The sequence below is a fragment of the Dicentrarchus labrax genome, unplaced genomic scaffold, assembly GCF_905237075.1.
Source record: "Dicentrarchus labrax unplaced genomic scaffold, dlabrax2021, whole genome shotgun sequence".
In the NCBI taxonomy this organism is placed as follows: domain Eukaryota; kingdom Metazoa; phylum Chordata; class Actinopteri; family Moronidae; genus Dicentrarchus; species Dicentrarchus labrax.
In genome coordinates, this window is record NW_026136709.1 from 15637698 (window position 1) to 15652734 (window position 15037).

General features: G+C 40.2%; 1 protein-coding gene and 1 long non-coding RNA gene across 2 annotated transcripts; one reads left to right on the forward strand and one right to left on the reverse strand.

The window, feature by feature from the left end:
- The first annotated feature begins 1100 nt into the window (after positions 1 to 1100).
- On the forward strand, positions 1101 to 14829 carry htr5ab (5-hydroxytryptamine (serotonin) receptor 5A, genome duplicate b). The gene is made up of 3 exons (XM_051411366.1): positions 1101 to 1251; positions 4528 to 5308; positions 11399 to 14829. The coding sequence occupies exons 2-3, from the start codon at positions 4601 to 4603 to the stop codon at positions 11729 to 11731; spliced, it is 1041 nt and encodes a 346-aa protein (XP_051267326.1). The 5' UTR covers positions 1101 to 1251; positions 4528 to 4600; the 3' UTR covers positions 11732 to 14829.
- LOC127369727 (uncharacterized) lies at positions 3156 to 11165 on the reverse strand. The gene is made up of 3 exons (XR_007886112.1): positions 10529 to 11165; positions 6445 to 6555; positions 3156 to 3985 (listed from the first exon to the last, which is right to left on the reverse strand). It is a non-coding gene; the product is annotated as an uncharacterized LOC127369727 (long non-coding RNA).
- Positions 14830 to 15037: the final 208 nt, after the last annotated feature.

The window sequence follows — 15037 nt, forward strand, 5'->3', positions numbered from 1 at the left end:
TCATATTTAAAGTTAAACTACAACTTGTCTGAAATAAATATGCACAGGGAACTATTAACAGTTTAACCATTTAGAGCTGTGGTTCTCAAACTGGTGGGGGATAGAGCCACTGCAGGTTGGGTGTGGATGACCAGAGTAAAAATATGGAGTTGAACCAATAAATAAGCAAGAACTGGCTAATGCTATCATGCTTCACAAAGCGTGGGTCCTTTTTTACTAATGGTTGCTAAAAAACAATTTTGGGGTGTGGGGCATGAACTTTCTTTGACTTCTGAAGGGGGGTTTGACACAAAAAAAATTGAGAACCACTGATTTACTGACAAATAGAGGCCAACTTATTTTTATAGGACAGCCTATATGGCACTGCACTGCATTTTCTCCACTGGAGGGGCACCCTAGAGGGCAATGGACCACCTTTTCTTGCACATAAGGCATCGAAGAGGACACTTTTGATGTGATTAACCCCACTGTCCCCCAGTCCATCAGTGAGCGTGTTGCTGGGGAAGGTAGGCCAATTAACATTAATAAACAAGATGGTTTTCTTTTCAAAATGAAAACATCTTAGAAACAGATACTTAATGGGTAGATGGTTAACTCACAGGTTTTCTCTGGACATCGCTGGATAAAGGAAATTCCCCTACTTGATTTTCTACACGGATCCTAAATCAGGAGAAACGTAATACTGTACAGGGCCACGTTCCTGCCAACAAATGAGATTTGAATTACTTTTTTTTTTTATTAATACGGATTAATCACGTCTGCAGGATGTGAGAAATGTCTGGGGACTTTAAAGGGTGGTCGCACGGATGTATCATCCATCATAAAGCAGCAGGATCGGTGTCTCCTTGAGAAACCCTCTGATCACTGCAGAATAAGACTAATTAGAAACACGGAATGTTTCCTGAGCAGCAACAGTCTGTCTTGACAGAGGTATCCTCTACTTACACACCTCATGTTACTGAAATCAAGGCTCCTGCTCAAGCAAAAATACACACACACACGCACAACTCTCCCACATGCCTAGAAAACGCAGTGTTTATCGTCTCAATTGGACTCAGTTCCCCCTTCCGACCACTGTGTGGTTCATTCCAGCGCCTCTGTATCCTCAGTGCGAGGTGTGTTTCTGCTGTCAGCAACGCTGAGCCAGGCGGTTCATCACTCCGCTGACAAGACCAGCAAAGTGAATTTCGATGGAGAGATTAAGACCGAGCATCTCATGCAGGACTGCTTTATGCTGAACTGTTTAATGGGGTGAGTTATTTACTAATGTGAATGAATTGTTGCCGCCGAGTTTTTTCTTTTCTAACAAGATATACCGTTGGGTATTTTTAAGATAGGATTTAAAAGTGAGGCTGTGTTTTTGTTGGGGGGGCGGAGGGTGTAACAAGTGTCTTGGTTATGATGATAATCTATAACCAGAGTGAAGTGCAGGCAGGAAACCTCGTGGGACGTGTAAGCTCCTAAATATTTAAATGGTAAATTATTCTGGAGAGTAAAACTGTTGAATCTCTTTCAGTAAATGATGCACATGTAAATGCGTTCAATGAGTAAGAGAGGCATGCTGTAATGTGAAACATCACATTGGTTTGGAAAACATGTTTCACCAAACCAAAGTGCTAAAGCTGCTGAAAACAGAACTGAATTACCACTCAAGTTGAAGATTCGCTTTATGGTTTTAATATCACCCAATCCTAAGGACACATCTACATACCTTCCCTCCTTTCAGCTGCAAATGTCATCCCCTGAAGATCGTGTAACCAACACAACAGTTCCAGAGCAGGGGCGCTTTACACAAAGGGGATGCCATTCACACTCTTACTGTTTTAATCACAAGGTTGTGACAGTGTGTTGTGATGATGTCCAAGTGCTTTTCACCTGAATCTGCAGCTGGCAGCCTTCAATGCTTTGTTATAAATTGTGTTTTATGATTGCATAGAAGGGGCAAAAAATAATAAATAAATAAATAAATAAATTTATAGTATTTATAATATTTATATAATAAATTAGAGACAGAAAAAAGAGGCATGAAAGGCAAATACACACTACTATTCTATTCTTTTGCTGAGAAATTTACACTCAAATTTGTATGGTCTAGAAATAATAGCAGCCAAGAAAATTAGATTTAAAAAACATGCAAAACACATTAATCTAAATTTGTGTCCAGCGTCTTGATTTCCACAGCAACGGGTGCAGTGTGGCTTTCTTGCAAAGGCGAATGAAGCCCGGAAAGGTCTGTAGTTACAGATAAATTTGCTCATTATAAAATTATAATGAAATATTTGAGGTCTGGAAATATCTCCTTGCTGCAGCTCTGTCAAGGAACATGAAAATTCTTCACAGTTATAACTTATCTTTTTCACCTCTGTTCTCCTGTTGGACTTACAAAGTAAAAGCACATGGACTCTGTGATAGGTAATGAGATGTTAATCATCCTCTATCCCTGTCTAATTTCTCACAGTTAACTAAAATTCCCACAAGGCTCCTGAGTAAATATGCCCAGTGAACCAGATGACACTTGCAGATCTCAAGACAGTGACTGGCCTGAATTGACACTTTACCCACACAGCTGTCTGGAAAACACTCCAAAATATAGACTAGAACGTCCTCAGTTATTATCCTTTGACATCAGTGAGCATGATTCCTGTATTCCTGTCTATCAGCATGTCTCCCTCCTCACTCCTCTCACATGTGCATATATACACTTGAATGTGTTTTTCTGCCTTGTGTGTTTTTCTTTCACAGAGTGAGTGACAGCTGTTTGAGGGTGGGAGCGGGAATGTTTGATTGCCTGTTCCCTTCATAACGGTTGTCCAATTTCATGGCTATTAGGCTTGTTAATAGGAGCGGGGAGAAGAGAGAGCAGAGGGCCTATCGGTGTGTTTGGTTGGACCCTTTGATTAGAGAGCATGGTTTGTGATGCTAAGAGACAGTGTCACATGTCACATAAATACACCGACTGACAGGGACATGGCTCGTATTGTTATTACCCATCGGGCCTTATTGTTGATCAGTCTGACACAATCCAGTGGGTGTAAAAACATATATGAACAAAGTATTGCAGCAGGAACTCTGTTATGTTTTAATTATCTTCTTCATGTCCTTACAAATTCGAGGAACATCTGATTGATTTATTCCCCATATTAATGTTTTGGTAATACAGCCAAAAGTGATGTCATTACAAGCCAAACAGCCACAAGAATATGATCCCATTGATTAAATCATGCAATTTAAACCAAACTCAATTAGAGCTATTTATTTCTACTGAATTATGTGCATTAGCTACACTCATTATGGACACAGTGGCAAAGGAAAAACCTGAGCAAGTCATCCAGAACCCTTCATTACAATGTCACAAGGAAATGCAAAATGAATGGTTATATTTAATATTCAAGATCACAGTTAGAACTTTAAACACTCTGGTCTGGCAGAAGCACTAGGGTCAAGGTAAGATCCGTATTTTAAAAAAGCCTGGGAGGATTTATCGAGGTCGTAGGAATAGGTTAAAGTAGAAGTAGTTTAACTGAGCATGTATAAATAAGAAATTATGATTAATGATTAAAATTATCATCTTTTGAGAATGTTTAATCAGGCACATCTGAATATGCTTTCTGAAACATGATGCATGAAATCATTATTGCCTCCAGTGATGCTGCTAAAACTGATGCTTCTGTGAGTCAGATGTGTCTTAGTTATCATAACAATGTATTCGGGGCAGAAATTAGGAATTTCTAATGTTAGCCAAATCCTTAAAGTTTTTACTTAGTCATTGAAAGCATGTAATAGTTGATTTATGTAATTATGCCACTTGTACTTAAATTAGTCTAATCGTTCATACTGTCGGTAGCAGTTGTAAGTTTAAGATCGATAACCAAAGAAAGAGATTCATTGTTTCTGTGCTGTTGAACATTGTGTAGTGTAGACTTGCTGAGCCTCTCCTGTGAATTTATTGATAGAGCTGGCATGTCAAATCTTCTCTTTTGTGAATCTGAAACAGACAAGACAGAGAATCTATGTTAATACAAAGAATCTCTCCTACAGACTTCTTCGAAGTCTTATTTGAAGTGAAAATATATGCTGCTCTGTGCTAACACTTAAAACATATAACTGCTTAATAGAGGAATCTCTCTACTGCATACCAAAGTGAGGTATTTCTGAATGAGATTACAACAAAGACTCCACTTAAAACTGTTCATTTTGCAACTGAGGCCATACTTTGATGCTAATCAAAGGACGGCAGTAGGATGATGAAACTGAATATGTATGGTCTTTTCTAGACACAGAGATGTCTCAGAGTACTTTTGAGACGTTTTAACAGTAGATGAAATTGCACTTGAAAGTTGTAGGCAGGTTTGCTTGACAGCTGCAAGAAAGTGCTTTGTGAGCAAATCACCTCTCTTGTGAACGACAGTGATGTACACTAGTGCATTTTACGCAATGGTGCAAAGCCAGCAGCAAAAGCTATTATTTTGTGTGAGTAGTGTATGTCTTTAATCTAGTTTGTTCCTCTTCTCTCTCCCCCCACTGTAGAATGCGTCAACTGTCTGCAGAAACTGTCTCTGAATCGCCTTGGCCCTTGGCTGCGGGGCTGTAAGCAGCTACCATGACGTACCCAAACACCAGCATACTGACAACCAACTTCAGTGGAGCTTTCGACAGCCATGACTCCGGGGGAAACATCTACCGGCCCTTTTCGGTTTTCAGCGTGCTGACTCTCACATTATTGGCAATGCTGGTGGTGGCCACCTTTGTGTGGAACTTGCTGGTGCTGGTGACCATCCTGAGGGTAAGGACATTCCACCGGGTGCCCCACAACCTGGTGGCTTCCATGGCCATCTCCGACGTGATGGTGGCCGCCCTGGTCATGCCGCTCAGCCTTGTCCATGAGCTGAATGGCAGGTTGTGGAAACTGGGTCGCGTGCTGTGCCAGGTGTGGATCTCCTTCGATGTGCTCTGCTGCACAGCAAGCATCTGGAACGTGACAGCCATTGCATTGGATCGCTACTGGTCCATCACAAGGCACCTGCAGTACACGCTCAAGACACGTAAAAAGATCTCCAATGTGATGATCGCACTCACGTGGCTGCTGTCCTCAATTATTTCCCTGTCGCCTCTCTTCGGCTGGGGGGAAACCTACTCAGAGGGAATGAAGTGCCAGGTGAGCCAGGAGCCGTCCTACACAATCTTCTCCACCTTCGGGGCATTTTATCTGCCGCTTTGTGTGGTGCTGTTTGTTTACTGGAAGATCTACAAGGCTGCCAAGTTTCGGATTGGCTCCCGCAAGACCAACACAATAACACCCATGGCTGAGGTGATTATTCATTTTCTTTTTTTAAAATCCATTTCTTAAAATACCCCCTCATCCTTATAAGTCACAATATCATTATCCTCTCCCTTGTCAAGGTATTGGGTAATGCGTGTAGATTGACACCTTAAAACGTTGTGGTGTTGTGAGCACAAATAAGCTGTGTTGCCCAGCAGGTTAGAAAACTTAAACTTTGAATGGCCCAGAGACTGGCCTGCCTGGAAAAGGAAATTCATCCAGTACAGGTCGACTGCAAAGTTGGAAAAAAAGGGCAGCAAGTTCCAGGTTTGTACCCTTATAAAGGGAGAAAGAGGACAACAATGAGACTGTTCTAGCTAAATTAAATGATTCCTTCACACCTAAGAAAAACATGATACATGAGATTCCACCAGCAAATCCAGAAGCTGGGGAAAAAAAGTTGCATCCTTCATCATCCCCTACTCAGTATTTTAGAGACACTTGGGTTGTTATGCACGACAAAGAGATCTCAAGGCGATTACTGGTAATGTCCGACCTTACACTGGAAACTGCAGTGCAGATGGTACGAAAAGAAGAGGATGTAGCACAGCAGATAAGCAAGCAGGAGCAACAGGAGCAACAGGCGCAACAGGCAGCATTTAGTGTGCAGGAGGTGATACACTGGTGACCATCGAAGACAGGTGGGAGACAGCTGAGAAGTGACGAACAGGAGGAATCTTTCTCAGGGGATTATAGGTTCCGGCGATGCAGAAAGGAAAAGCATAATGCCACAAGGAAATACCTAACATTAGAATCTGAACGTAGAAAATGTCAGGGAAAAAGGCCATTGGGAGAGAAAAAAAGTCAGCAGTCACTACTATTAGAGAGACTTATACCTAGTAAAAATCAGGGCTGTGCAGTCCATTGGACAGAAGTTGAAGTTACTGTAATGAACTTGAAAACATTCAGAAAGCAAGTTATATCTAGCTGACCCCTAGACAGCCTGGGAGGGTTGTGCAGTTTTTAAGACTAGGTTAGCAAACCCAAGCGCAGATGCTCCAAGGTGAGGAGACAGGGATTAAACAGAAAAAGGGATTCATTGTAAAGCCTCGGGAAGGGAATGCAAGCATTGGAAGCTTGGGCTGCTAGCTGACAAACTGGGGTATGAGATGAAAGCTGGCAACCTGGGGCTGAAGCTTGGGCTGGAAGCTGGCACCAGTGAGGATCCAGGACAAGGAAGCAGGGCTGATGAGATGAGATGCTGGGGACAGGGACTGGAGCCAGGGCAGAGAGGACTGCCAAGGGAACAGGAGACAGGGTTAGGCAGGTGGGAAAAAAACAGGTAACTACATGAAAAACTGGTCAAAACAAAGACTGTGCGGTGCAGCAGCTATGGTCTGGCAGCATGGTAGGGACAAGGATGAGTATTTGTAGGGGTCTTGATTATTGAGATGAGGTGCAGCTGGTGTGGCTCTGCTCTGGCTCCAACACACCTGTCCCCACTCACACAATTAGACACGCACGCAGGGAGAGAGGAGAGAACCACCTGGGGAGTGGCAACAGGTTAGAGAGATACAGGCTCATGATAGAAATATTGTGGGGAATTTCACTGCTTGTACCCTTTCATAAACAGAGGAAGTGCATCTTTGGCATATAATTGGCAGAAGGGTCAATGGTCATCAACCTATTAGGTAGGGAGGCAGCAGTAGAGATGGGGCTGGTAGAAAACACTTGCACTGGGAACTATTTATCACAAATACATAGTTGACTATGACTATAGCATGTCTCCTTTATGATCTGCTGAAAGAAGAAATGGAATCAGCCACTTCCGGCAACTCAAAGAAGCCCTTAAAACATCACCAGGTTTGGCTCACTTTGTCCCAGAGGCAGACAGCTGTTTCAGCAGACACAAGCAGTTACGGAATCCTTCCGCAGATGCTCAGGGAAAGCTGGAAGCCAGTTGGATATTGGTCCAGGAGACCAGGTATGTGCAAACTGAAAATTTGTAGCAGGAGTATGAAAAAAACACTGGTCATCATTAATGCATTGTCATGCAGGCCATTAGAAGACAGAGACAACACCACAGAGACAGACGTTGCTTGTCATGTCAGTCCTGTCACTTACAGTTGGTCAATATCGCAGCACAAACCAGACACCATAAACTTTGCTACACAGAGGGATGAACAAGTGCAATGGGTACTGCAGCTGATTAAAGAAAGAGTGTGTATAGCATCGTACACAGTGCAAAATGTTATTACACAGTGAAAGACTCATTGCCAACATGTGAGGGGCTTATCACACAAGGCAGACCGTGTTGTTAAGTCACTGAAATTTGAAAGAATTGAAGAATTTAATTCCTGACCAGATGGTTAGTGATATGGTTCACAACACAAAAGTGAAACCTGGAAAAACTACATTATGACACTGTGCATGTCACGTCCGGCCCTCACAACACTCCGGGAAAAGGGTATGTCTTTCAAACAGAAAAACACATCCTTAAACAAGGCGACCCACTGTTAGCATTAATGTGCACAGCGGATCTGCTCATGGGACGAAATATCAGAAACCAGGAGACCCTGTCCTGTTTAAGTTGGATGGGGACAAGGCATGGAAAGGACCAACATCCATCATTAGGTAGAGCGGCAACTGGAACACTGAAACACAATATCAGGGATCTGGTCATGGTTGTAGTGACAGAAATGGACTTCACAGAAACAAACCAGCAAGACTGTCGGTCTAGTAGGATGATGACTTCACTGTCTGTTTAAGTTATGTGTATGATCCATTAAGGTGTCAGTACTAAGGTAATATAGTAATGCCTGATGTGTCATTATTTTGGAGTTAAAGAGTTATTCAAGGCTTGGAGCCAATTTTGATCAAACGTGAATCATCTGCTTTTGCCATGTACTGAACACAATATTTGATCTTTTTGTGTTATCAGATTGCATATCACTATAAAAACAATATTTCTAAAGTTTAAGTTGAAAAATATTTATATATTATATTTTGGCACAAACATTTTCCCAGTAGACTAATGCAGAATATGGGCAGTATGTAAATAAACAATTGTAAACCACATTCATTTTAAATTAATAAATCATAAAATTGTAGGAACATATCAAATCAATTGATACTGATTTTTCTCTTAAAAACTTCTATAAACAGTGCAACTGCGTGTACGTCTACCTTTTTTAAATACATTTTGGAGTGCCCTTGTCATTTATTGATGTGTCCTGGGACTCAGGAGATATAAAACTCCAAATAACAACACTTTTACTGTTAAGCTGTTTAGTTTTCTTTTAATTACAACCTATTGGTCATCATTTCAGTTATTTCCTTTTGGCAATGAAAAGATCTCACTGAGAGCTTTGATTTAATATTTAATACTCATAACAACAACAACATGGCACTTACGCCCCTTTGTTTGCAATCCCTTGTATTGTTTGTGTGTAACACTGTGACCTAGAGCGGAGATTATTTGTGCAGGAGATGTCAAGGTATTGGGTAATACAAAGGACACTCCCTGAAACCAGTAAGAGACTTAGAATGACCAGCTATGCTGTGATGAGCTTTATGTGAGTCAGCAAGATTGGCTTTTTATACCCCTCATGTTGAGATTCTGGAGTTAATAGACCACATGGTCTGACTACAGATGTCTGCCAGCAGTTTATTTGGCACCCCTCCTATATAAAGTGATGAATATTTCTCCTCCTGGAACTGGCCAATGCCCCTGATCCACAAATGTGGATTGATGTGAAATTATATATTATTTTATCAACGTTATTTAACAGTAATCAAGGAAACATAAGTATCTGATTTATGAGCTTACGGACAAGGAATCCTGCTCATCACCACCAGCTTGTTAATGTGCGTCAGCAGACGGTAGAATGCTATAAATACCACCTCTAGCATCTTTAATGGGCCACTGCACCTTCCTGGCTGTGGCGTTTCTCTAATCAGCAGACACAAAGGTCTAAATCTATTCTCAAGCATTTGCAAATATTTAATCAGGCAAATTTTCCCTGTGAAAATTGAGTCTGCACCTCCTTTTCACCTGCCCTTTTGATGGGAAATACAATTTTAACCCCCCCTCAAAAAACACCTCAGTGATAGAAATTACGCCACTTTTAGACATCTCAGAGCAGACACCCTTTTCGCTCACCTATGAAAGGCTACTTATGAAAATCTTTCACCACATGAACATGCTGATAAATTGGCAAATATTCACAGAAAGGAGAAATGTTTCTCAGAACGGACGTTTTTTTTCTTTTAATTTATGTAATGCACGCACCTGGAAATTTTCCCACTATCCTCAAGATACTCCTTACTTACAGCAAGTTTGACATCAGTTGGCTGGAAATTAGGAATTTGTGGTCAAGGAGAACCAATCATCGAATGCATTACCCCTGTCTTTTGCTGCTTTGATAGACCAACTTCTATGTCAAGTTTAATTACACAGGCAATCACTCTTGTAGCTATAGCAATTAAATGGAATATGTTTTATTAGTTGTTTTGCTTTCCACAGACATACTCCCAGCTTATGGTTGTATAATACGTGTCTCATTACCCAGCCAAAGTTTATTCTCATCATTTTCCAGCGTCAAAGATTCAAAGCACTGAGCCCTGCAACGACTCTGCATGGAGTTCAACATCCAACATAATAAACCTCCATCGACACCCACTCAAAGACATTAAGACACACATACACATGACACAAGAAATAGCATGTCTTGATAAGTAAGGTGCACAGATTCTTGGCCTAGATGCACAAATAACTCGACACTGCAGTGCTGAAAGCTATAAAATCTATAGCTTCAGAAAATGGTTAATGTGACTACAAACTGACTGATGTTAAAACAAACTTGTATCTCGACATTTTAGATTCCATAAAACCTCAAAACAGTCAAGATTTCAGACCGACTTACTTGACCTTCAACACATTAAGTACATTTGTCTTTCTTTAACTTGTATACCCTTTTAACATTATGAAAGCAGATCAAACATTCCTAACAAGACAAAAAAAAGCTGCAAGTAGGAGACTGTCCATATACTCACAAAGTATATGACTTTGTACACTCAATCTCACTGGAGAATCCGCTCTGCTAACAGTCAATGTTAAGTGAGAGCCATGAGATGATTAGCTTTGCATAAAGACTTAAAGTTAAAAAGTCAACCAACCACCACTTAAAGCTTACTTATGAACACTTTATCTTGTTTGTTTAATTAATAAGCTCTCAGGTTGTGTGAGCTATTTAAGGTGAGTCTCACCTTCATAATCTGAAAGAAGATCATAACCATCATTGATCCGTTGTTGGAGGACCTGCAGTTATTTTAGCTACTGCACCATTCAGTATATAATATCGAGGCATCCAAAACCATCCAATAAATTTGGTAACTCCTTCCCCACAGCCCTTTGCTTTTAACCTATAGCCTCTGCTGCAAATGAATTTGCTTCATCCATCTTATCAGTTATAGGCCCTGCTGACCCGTATTGATTCAGCTAAATTTACTCCAGAGTGAAGTTTCTGCATCCGTGTGCAGGTTCTTGTTTAAATAGAAAACAACAGTGAAAATGTTAGTCTGTGCGCTTTACTTCTAGCACATTTAGAGGAATGGGTAGTCTCTAGGCTTGGTGAATGACCCGGGCAACTTCACCTTTATAAACAAAAAATAAAGTCAGCCTTGAGCTGTGCTAGGCAACAAATGAGAGAGGAGAAAGTCAGCAGATTAACGTTGACATTTTCTTCTTTCTTTACTCGGCTGTGCAGTATGTTTGTGAAATGGCACAAAAGTGGCTGCTGGAAAATGCAGATTAAGACACAGCTCTGGCTTTATGCTGTGTGTGTGTGTGTGTGTGTGTGTGTGTGTGTGTGTGTGTGTGTGTGTGTGTGTGTGTGTGTGTAAATGAAAGGATAAGCTTTGGCTTGTTGATCCACCTGTTGATTCACACTTCTGTTTAGCAGCCTATAAGCCATGTTTTGTTGAGCAGCCACAAAAATTTTCACTTCAGCAATTGCTTTTCTTTGGCCTTAATTGTTAAACATATTGCTTTTCTATTTCCAATGCCAACCAGGTTTGTCTGATTGATTAATCAATCAATGGATTAACTGATTTATTCTCTGATCGGCTGCCTTGCAGGTAAAGGAAGAAACACAGCAGCCCCAGATGGTGTTTACTGTGCGCCACGCCACCGTGACCTTCCAGACAGATGGGGACACATGGCGCGAGCAGAAGGAGAAAAAGGCGGCGCTGATGGTAGGCATTCTGATCGGCGTGTTTGTACTTTGTTGGATTCCCTTCTTCATCACCGAGCTCATCGTTCCGCTTTGCTCCTGTGACATCCCACCCATCTGGAAGAGCATCTTCCTGTGGTTGGGGTACTCCAACTCTTTCTTCAACCCGCTCATATACACCGCCTTTAATAAGAACTACAACAATGCCCTGAGGAACCTCTTCTCCCGGCAGCGCTGAGCCACTCTGCACGCTCGGCAGACACACCAACATGCACTCCACAGTGTTACTCCTCCAGACAGAAAGGGACTAACCTATCTGTGTCCGTCACTCCATCATCTCTCAGATGGATGACAACCGGAAACTAAAAATGTGTCATTTTTATTTAAGTTTTGTTGTATTTATTACCATGCTGAGGCAACCTCACAGCTAGACTGAGGCGGGTGTCTCAGCTGTATCTACAAACAGAGGAATAAATTGGTTGTGTTGTGGCAGTAGCAGATATACTGCTGTTTCAGACTTATTAGAGAGGATGGCATTTTAACTCCCAGATAAACAGTTTCATCATCATATGTATCTGAGGCTGCTGGGAATAATTTCAAAGTATAGCTGGAACAAATGTTCAAGAAAAATCTTTTAGAACTTAACAAGAAGAACCTCATAAATAATAAACCAAGAACAAAATGTGGATTCTTTAATAAACTAGAGCACATAGGGCTTATAATCGTAGATAACTTTTCAAGCTAAGATATTGATTTGGTTATAGAAAAGAAGGATAGAAAAGATCCAGTGAAGCGAGTAAGTGTTCAGCAACCTCTACCTTTTATATAAAGGTCCCTGACTTCACATGCTGTTTATTCGTATACTTCTGGATAAATGTACAATATATTTCATCTGCTATATACCAATTACCCTTGCACATACACCTACATGCTCCCATGTCTTTTATGAAAGCAGGGAAATAGCAGAACACATTATCATTTCCATCATCTTTGAATAGATGCATTGTTGAGAAAGTGCAGCCACACATGATCATATGTCACAGACACAGACACGTAAAGTAAATATGAGATACAGAAGATGTGTGGATGGTGTAAAGCTGTTCACAGCATTTTCATCTGTAGCCAGAGAAGTCAGTAAATTGGAAAATAAAAAGCAAGGACATGTGTTGCTTCAATGAGAAATGCATGATTTAAGGTTTAACTTGTGGCGATATAGTAGGGGGATTATGGAATTAAGAAAAGCTGATGTTAACCAGTACAAATGATAATCAATGAGCTCAGCACACACAACATATGATTCAGTTGGTCTAATGTTTTCCAGTTGCGTGACTTTATCAGTATCAGACTCCCCCAAATTGCCACTTTCTACTTAAAATGCTCAACACTGTAGAATCAGTAAGTGAACCTTTATTTTGTTGTGTAATGTACCGTAATGTGAGGAATCAGGTATACGAAAAAGGGATCCTCAGAAAACAGTTGTGATATATATCAGTGAGCTACTGTTGTAGAACAACAACAAAGATTCTTGCACAAAATCTAATTAAATATGACATTCTCTGGATAGGAGAAGATTAAAATTATTTAGTTCATTTAAAATTCTTCAGATAAACTAAAGTATTAAGTGTTATGTATGGCTGAAATAAGCTAAATAAACCATTTAACAAGACTTAAGAGTCTAAAGCCACGTTAGCTGTGCTAATGTGAGCTAAACTAGCTAACTTAGGCATGATATCTATATGAACATGCTGATGTTTAGAAGGTTTAATGTTAATTATGTTCTAATTTATATGTTCTTTTGCTAATTAGCACTAAATACAAAGTACAGCTGAGGCTGATCTGTAAGACGGTAGAAATCTTAAGTGTGGATTTTTCAATTCAGGCTTAATTCATATTTATTCTGTATGGTTTGTACCTGACCTCAGCCTTTTACCTTGATTTGAACGTTTACATTATATTTTAAATTATGTCCAAGCACTTACAGGCTTTAAATGTCATGGTTTATGAATATGAATTTGCCATAAAAGAAAGAAAGAAAGAAATAAGTCAGGCCATACTACATTATCAAGTTGAATAGAGTAATGTATCACATTGAAAAAACATGAATATATGTGAAAAGAAAATTAGCCCAATAATTGTAATGCTGGTTCCAATGATTTTCTGTGGTAAATAAGGAAATGCATGGAATATTGAAATGAACAGTAATGGTAAAATAAATTACAATGGTGTACAGCAGAATACACTTATTTAAATTACTTCTGACTGCTCTCCAGATTGCCTGAAGATGGTTGATTATTCCACCTTTGCCCCTTGTAGGTTTTCTTCTGTGTTATGACCCTGCTCAGGAAATGTGTGCAGAATATGTGTTGGTAACCATCCATCCCTGTGGACATTTTTCATGTTTAAAAGAGGTAAAAATGTGGACAAATACCTTCTTTAGAGGCACTTCTTGGAAATCCATACTTCATATTATTCATACCGTACCAGGAAAAACAATTTTAAATGGTGTATCGTGTGTAATTGTGTCAGTGTATTTTTTCAGTGTGTGCATGTTTTCTTCCACAGAAGCCTCAATGATAAAACTTACAATAAACAAGGACTTAATTTGTGATACCCAACGTCGAGCCTGGCAATTTGACAAGAAAGCTTATGAAAGTAACAGCTATTCAAGTTGAGCCACAAGGCACATTATTTATTTGCTAACAGTTGACGCACACACACACACACTCGTTCACAAACACGTGCACACATGCCTGCATATACAGAAAAGGGAAAAGAAAGCATGACAGAGAAAAATAATTCAGTGTTTTAGTTTTGATAAAACATGTATTTTCATGAGGATCATTGCCCAACTATTGGAGGTCATTTTATAAACAGGCATTGGCGTGTCCTATCTTTCTGGTGCCATTGCCAGCACAGACATTTCAGAGCCAGGAGTGAGCCTGCTGCTGTTCAAAGGACCACATCCATCCATGTTTTCAGGGAAGACAGCATGCATGAAAATGTGGCTTGGCTAAACTGACTTAGGATTAGAACCAAATGCCTCTGGCAAGGCAAACCTGTGCTTTAACTGCTGAGTTTTACAGAAATAGATGCAACAAGCAGCCTCATCACACATGAACAGTGATAGAATGTAAAAATGATGGGAATATGCGGCCAAATACAGACACGTGAAGAATTTAATAGCAAAATATTTTTTATTAAACATGTTTTAACACCATAAACAGCACCTACTGTATGTATATGTGCTATCTGTTTGCATTTGTACTTTTTTTATATATATTTCAAATATGTTGTGTAATATTCCAGTCAGTTTACATGTAAATAAATATATCCCTAGTTTGCCAACACAAGTCTCTGGTAACAATAAAACAGGTTTTACGCAGCTGAAGTGCATTTGGTGGAGACTTGTAGTGTACAGTGACCAGACAGGACCAGATGCCCTGCACTACCTCGTCTCTCTTATCTTAACAACAAAGTGGGCTCAGTCTCTTGCTGTCTAAAGCCACGTTGACTGTGTGACTCTGTTGTTGTTCCACTTGTTATT

Excerpts from the sequence above, each read along its gene's own strand:
- htr5ab (XM_051411366.1), top strand. The coding sequence starts at position 4,601 with ATGACGTACCCAAACACCAGCATACTGACAACCAACTTCAGTGGAGCT. Across the intron at positions 5,309-11,398 it reads CAATAACACCCATGGCTGAG|GTAAAGGAAGAAACACAGCA; the intron begins GTGATTATTCAT and ends GCTGCCTTGCAG.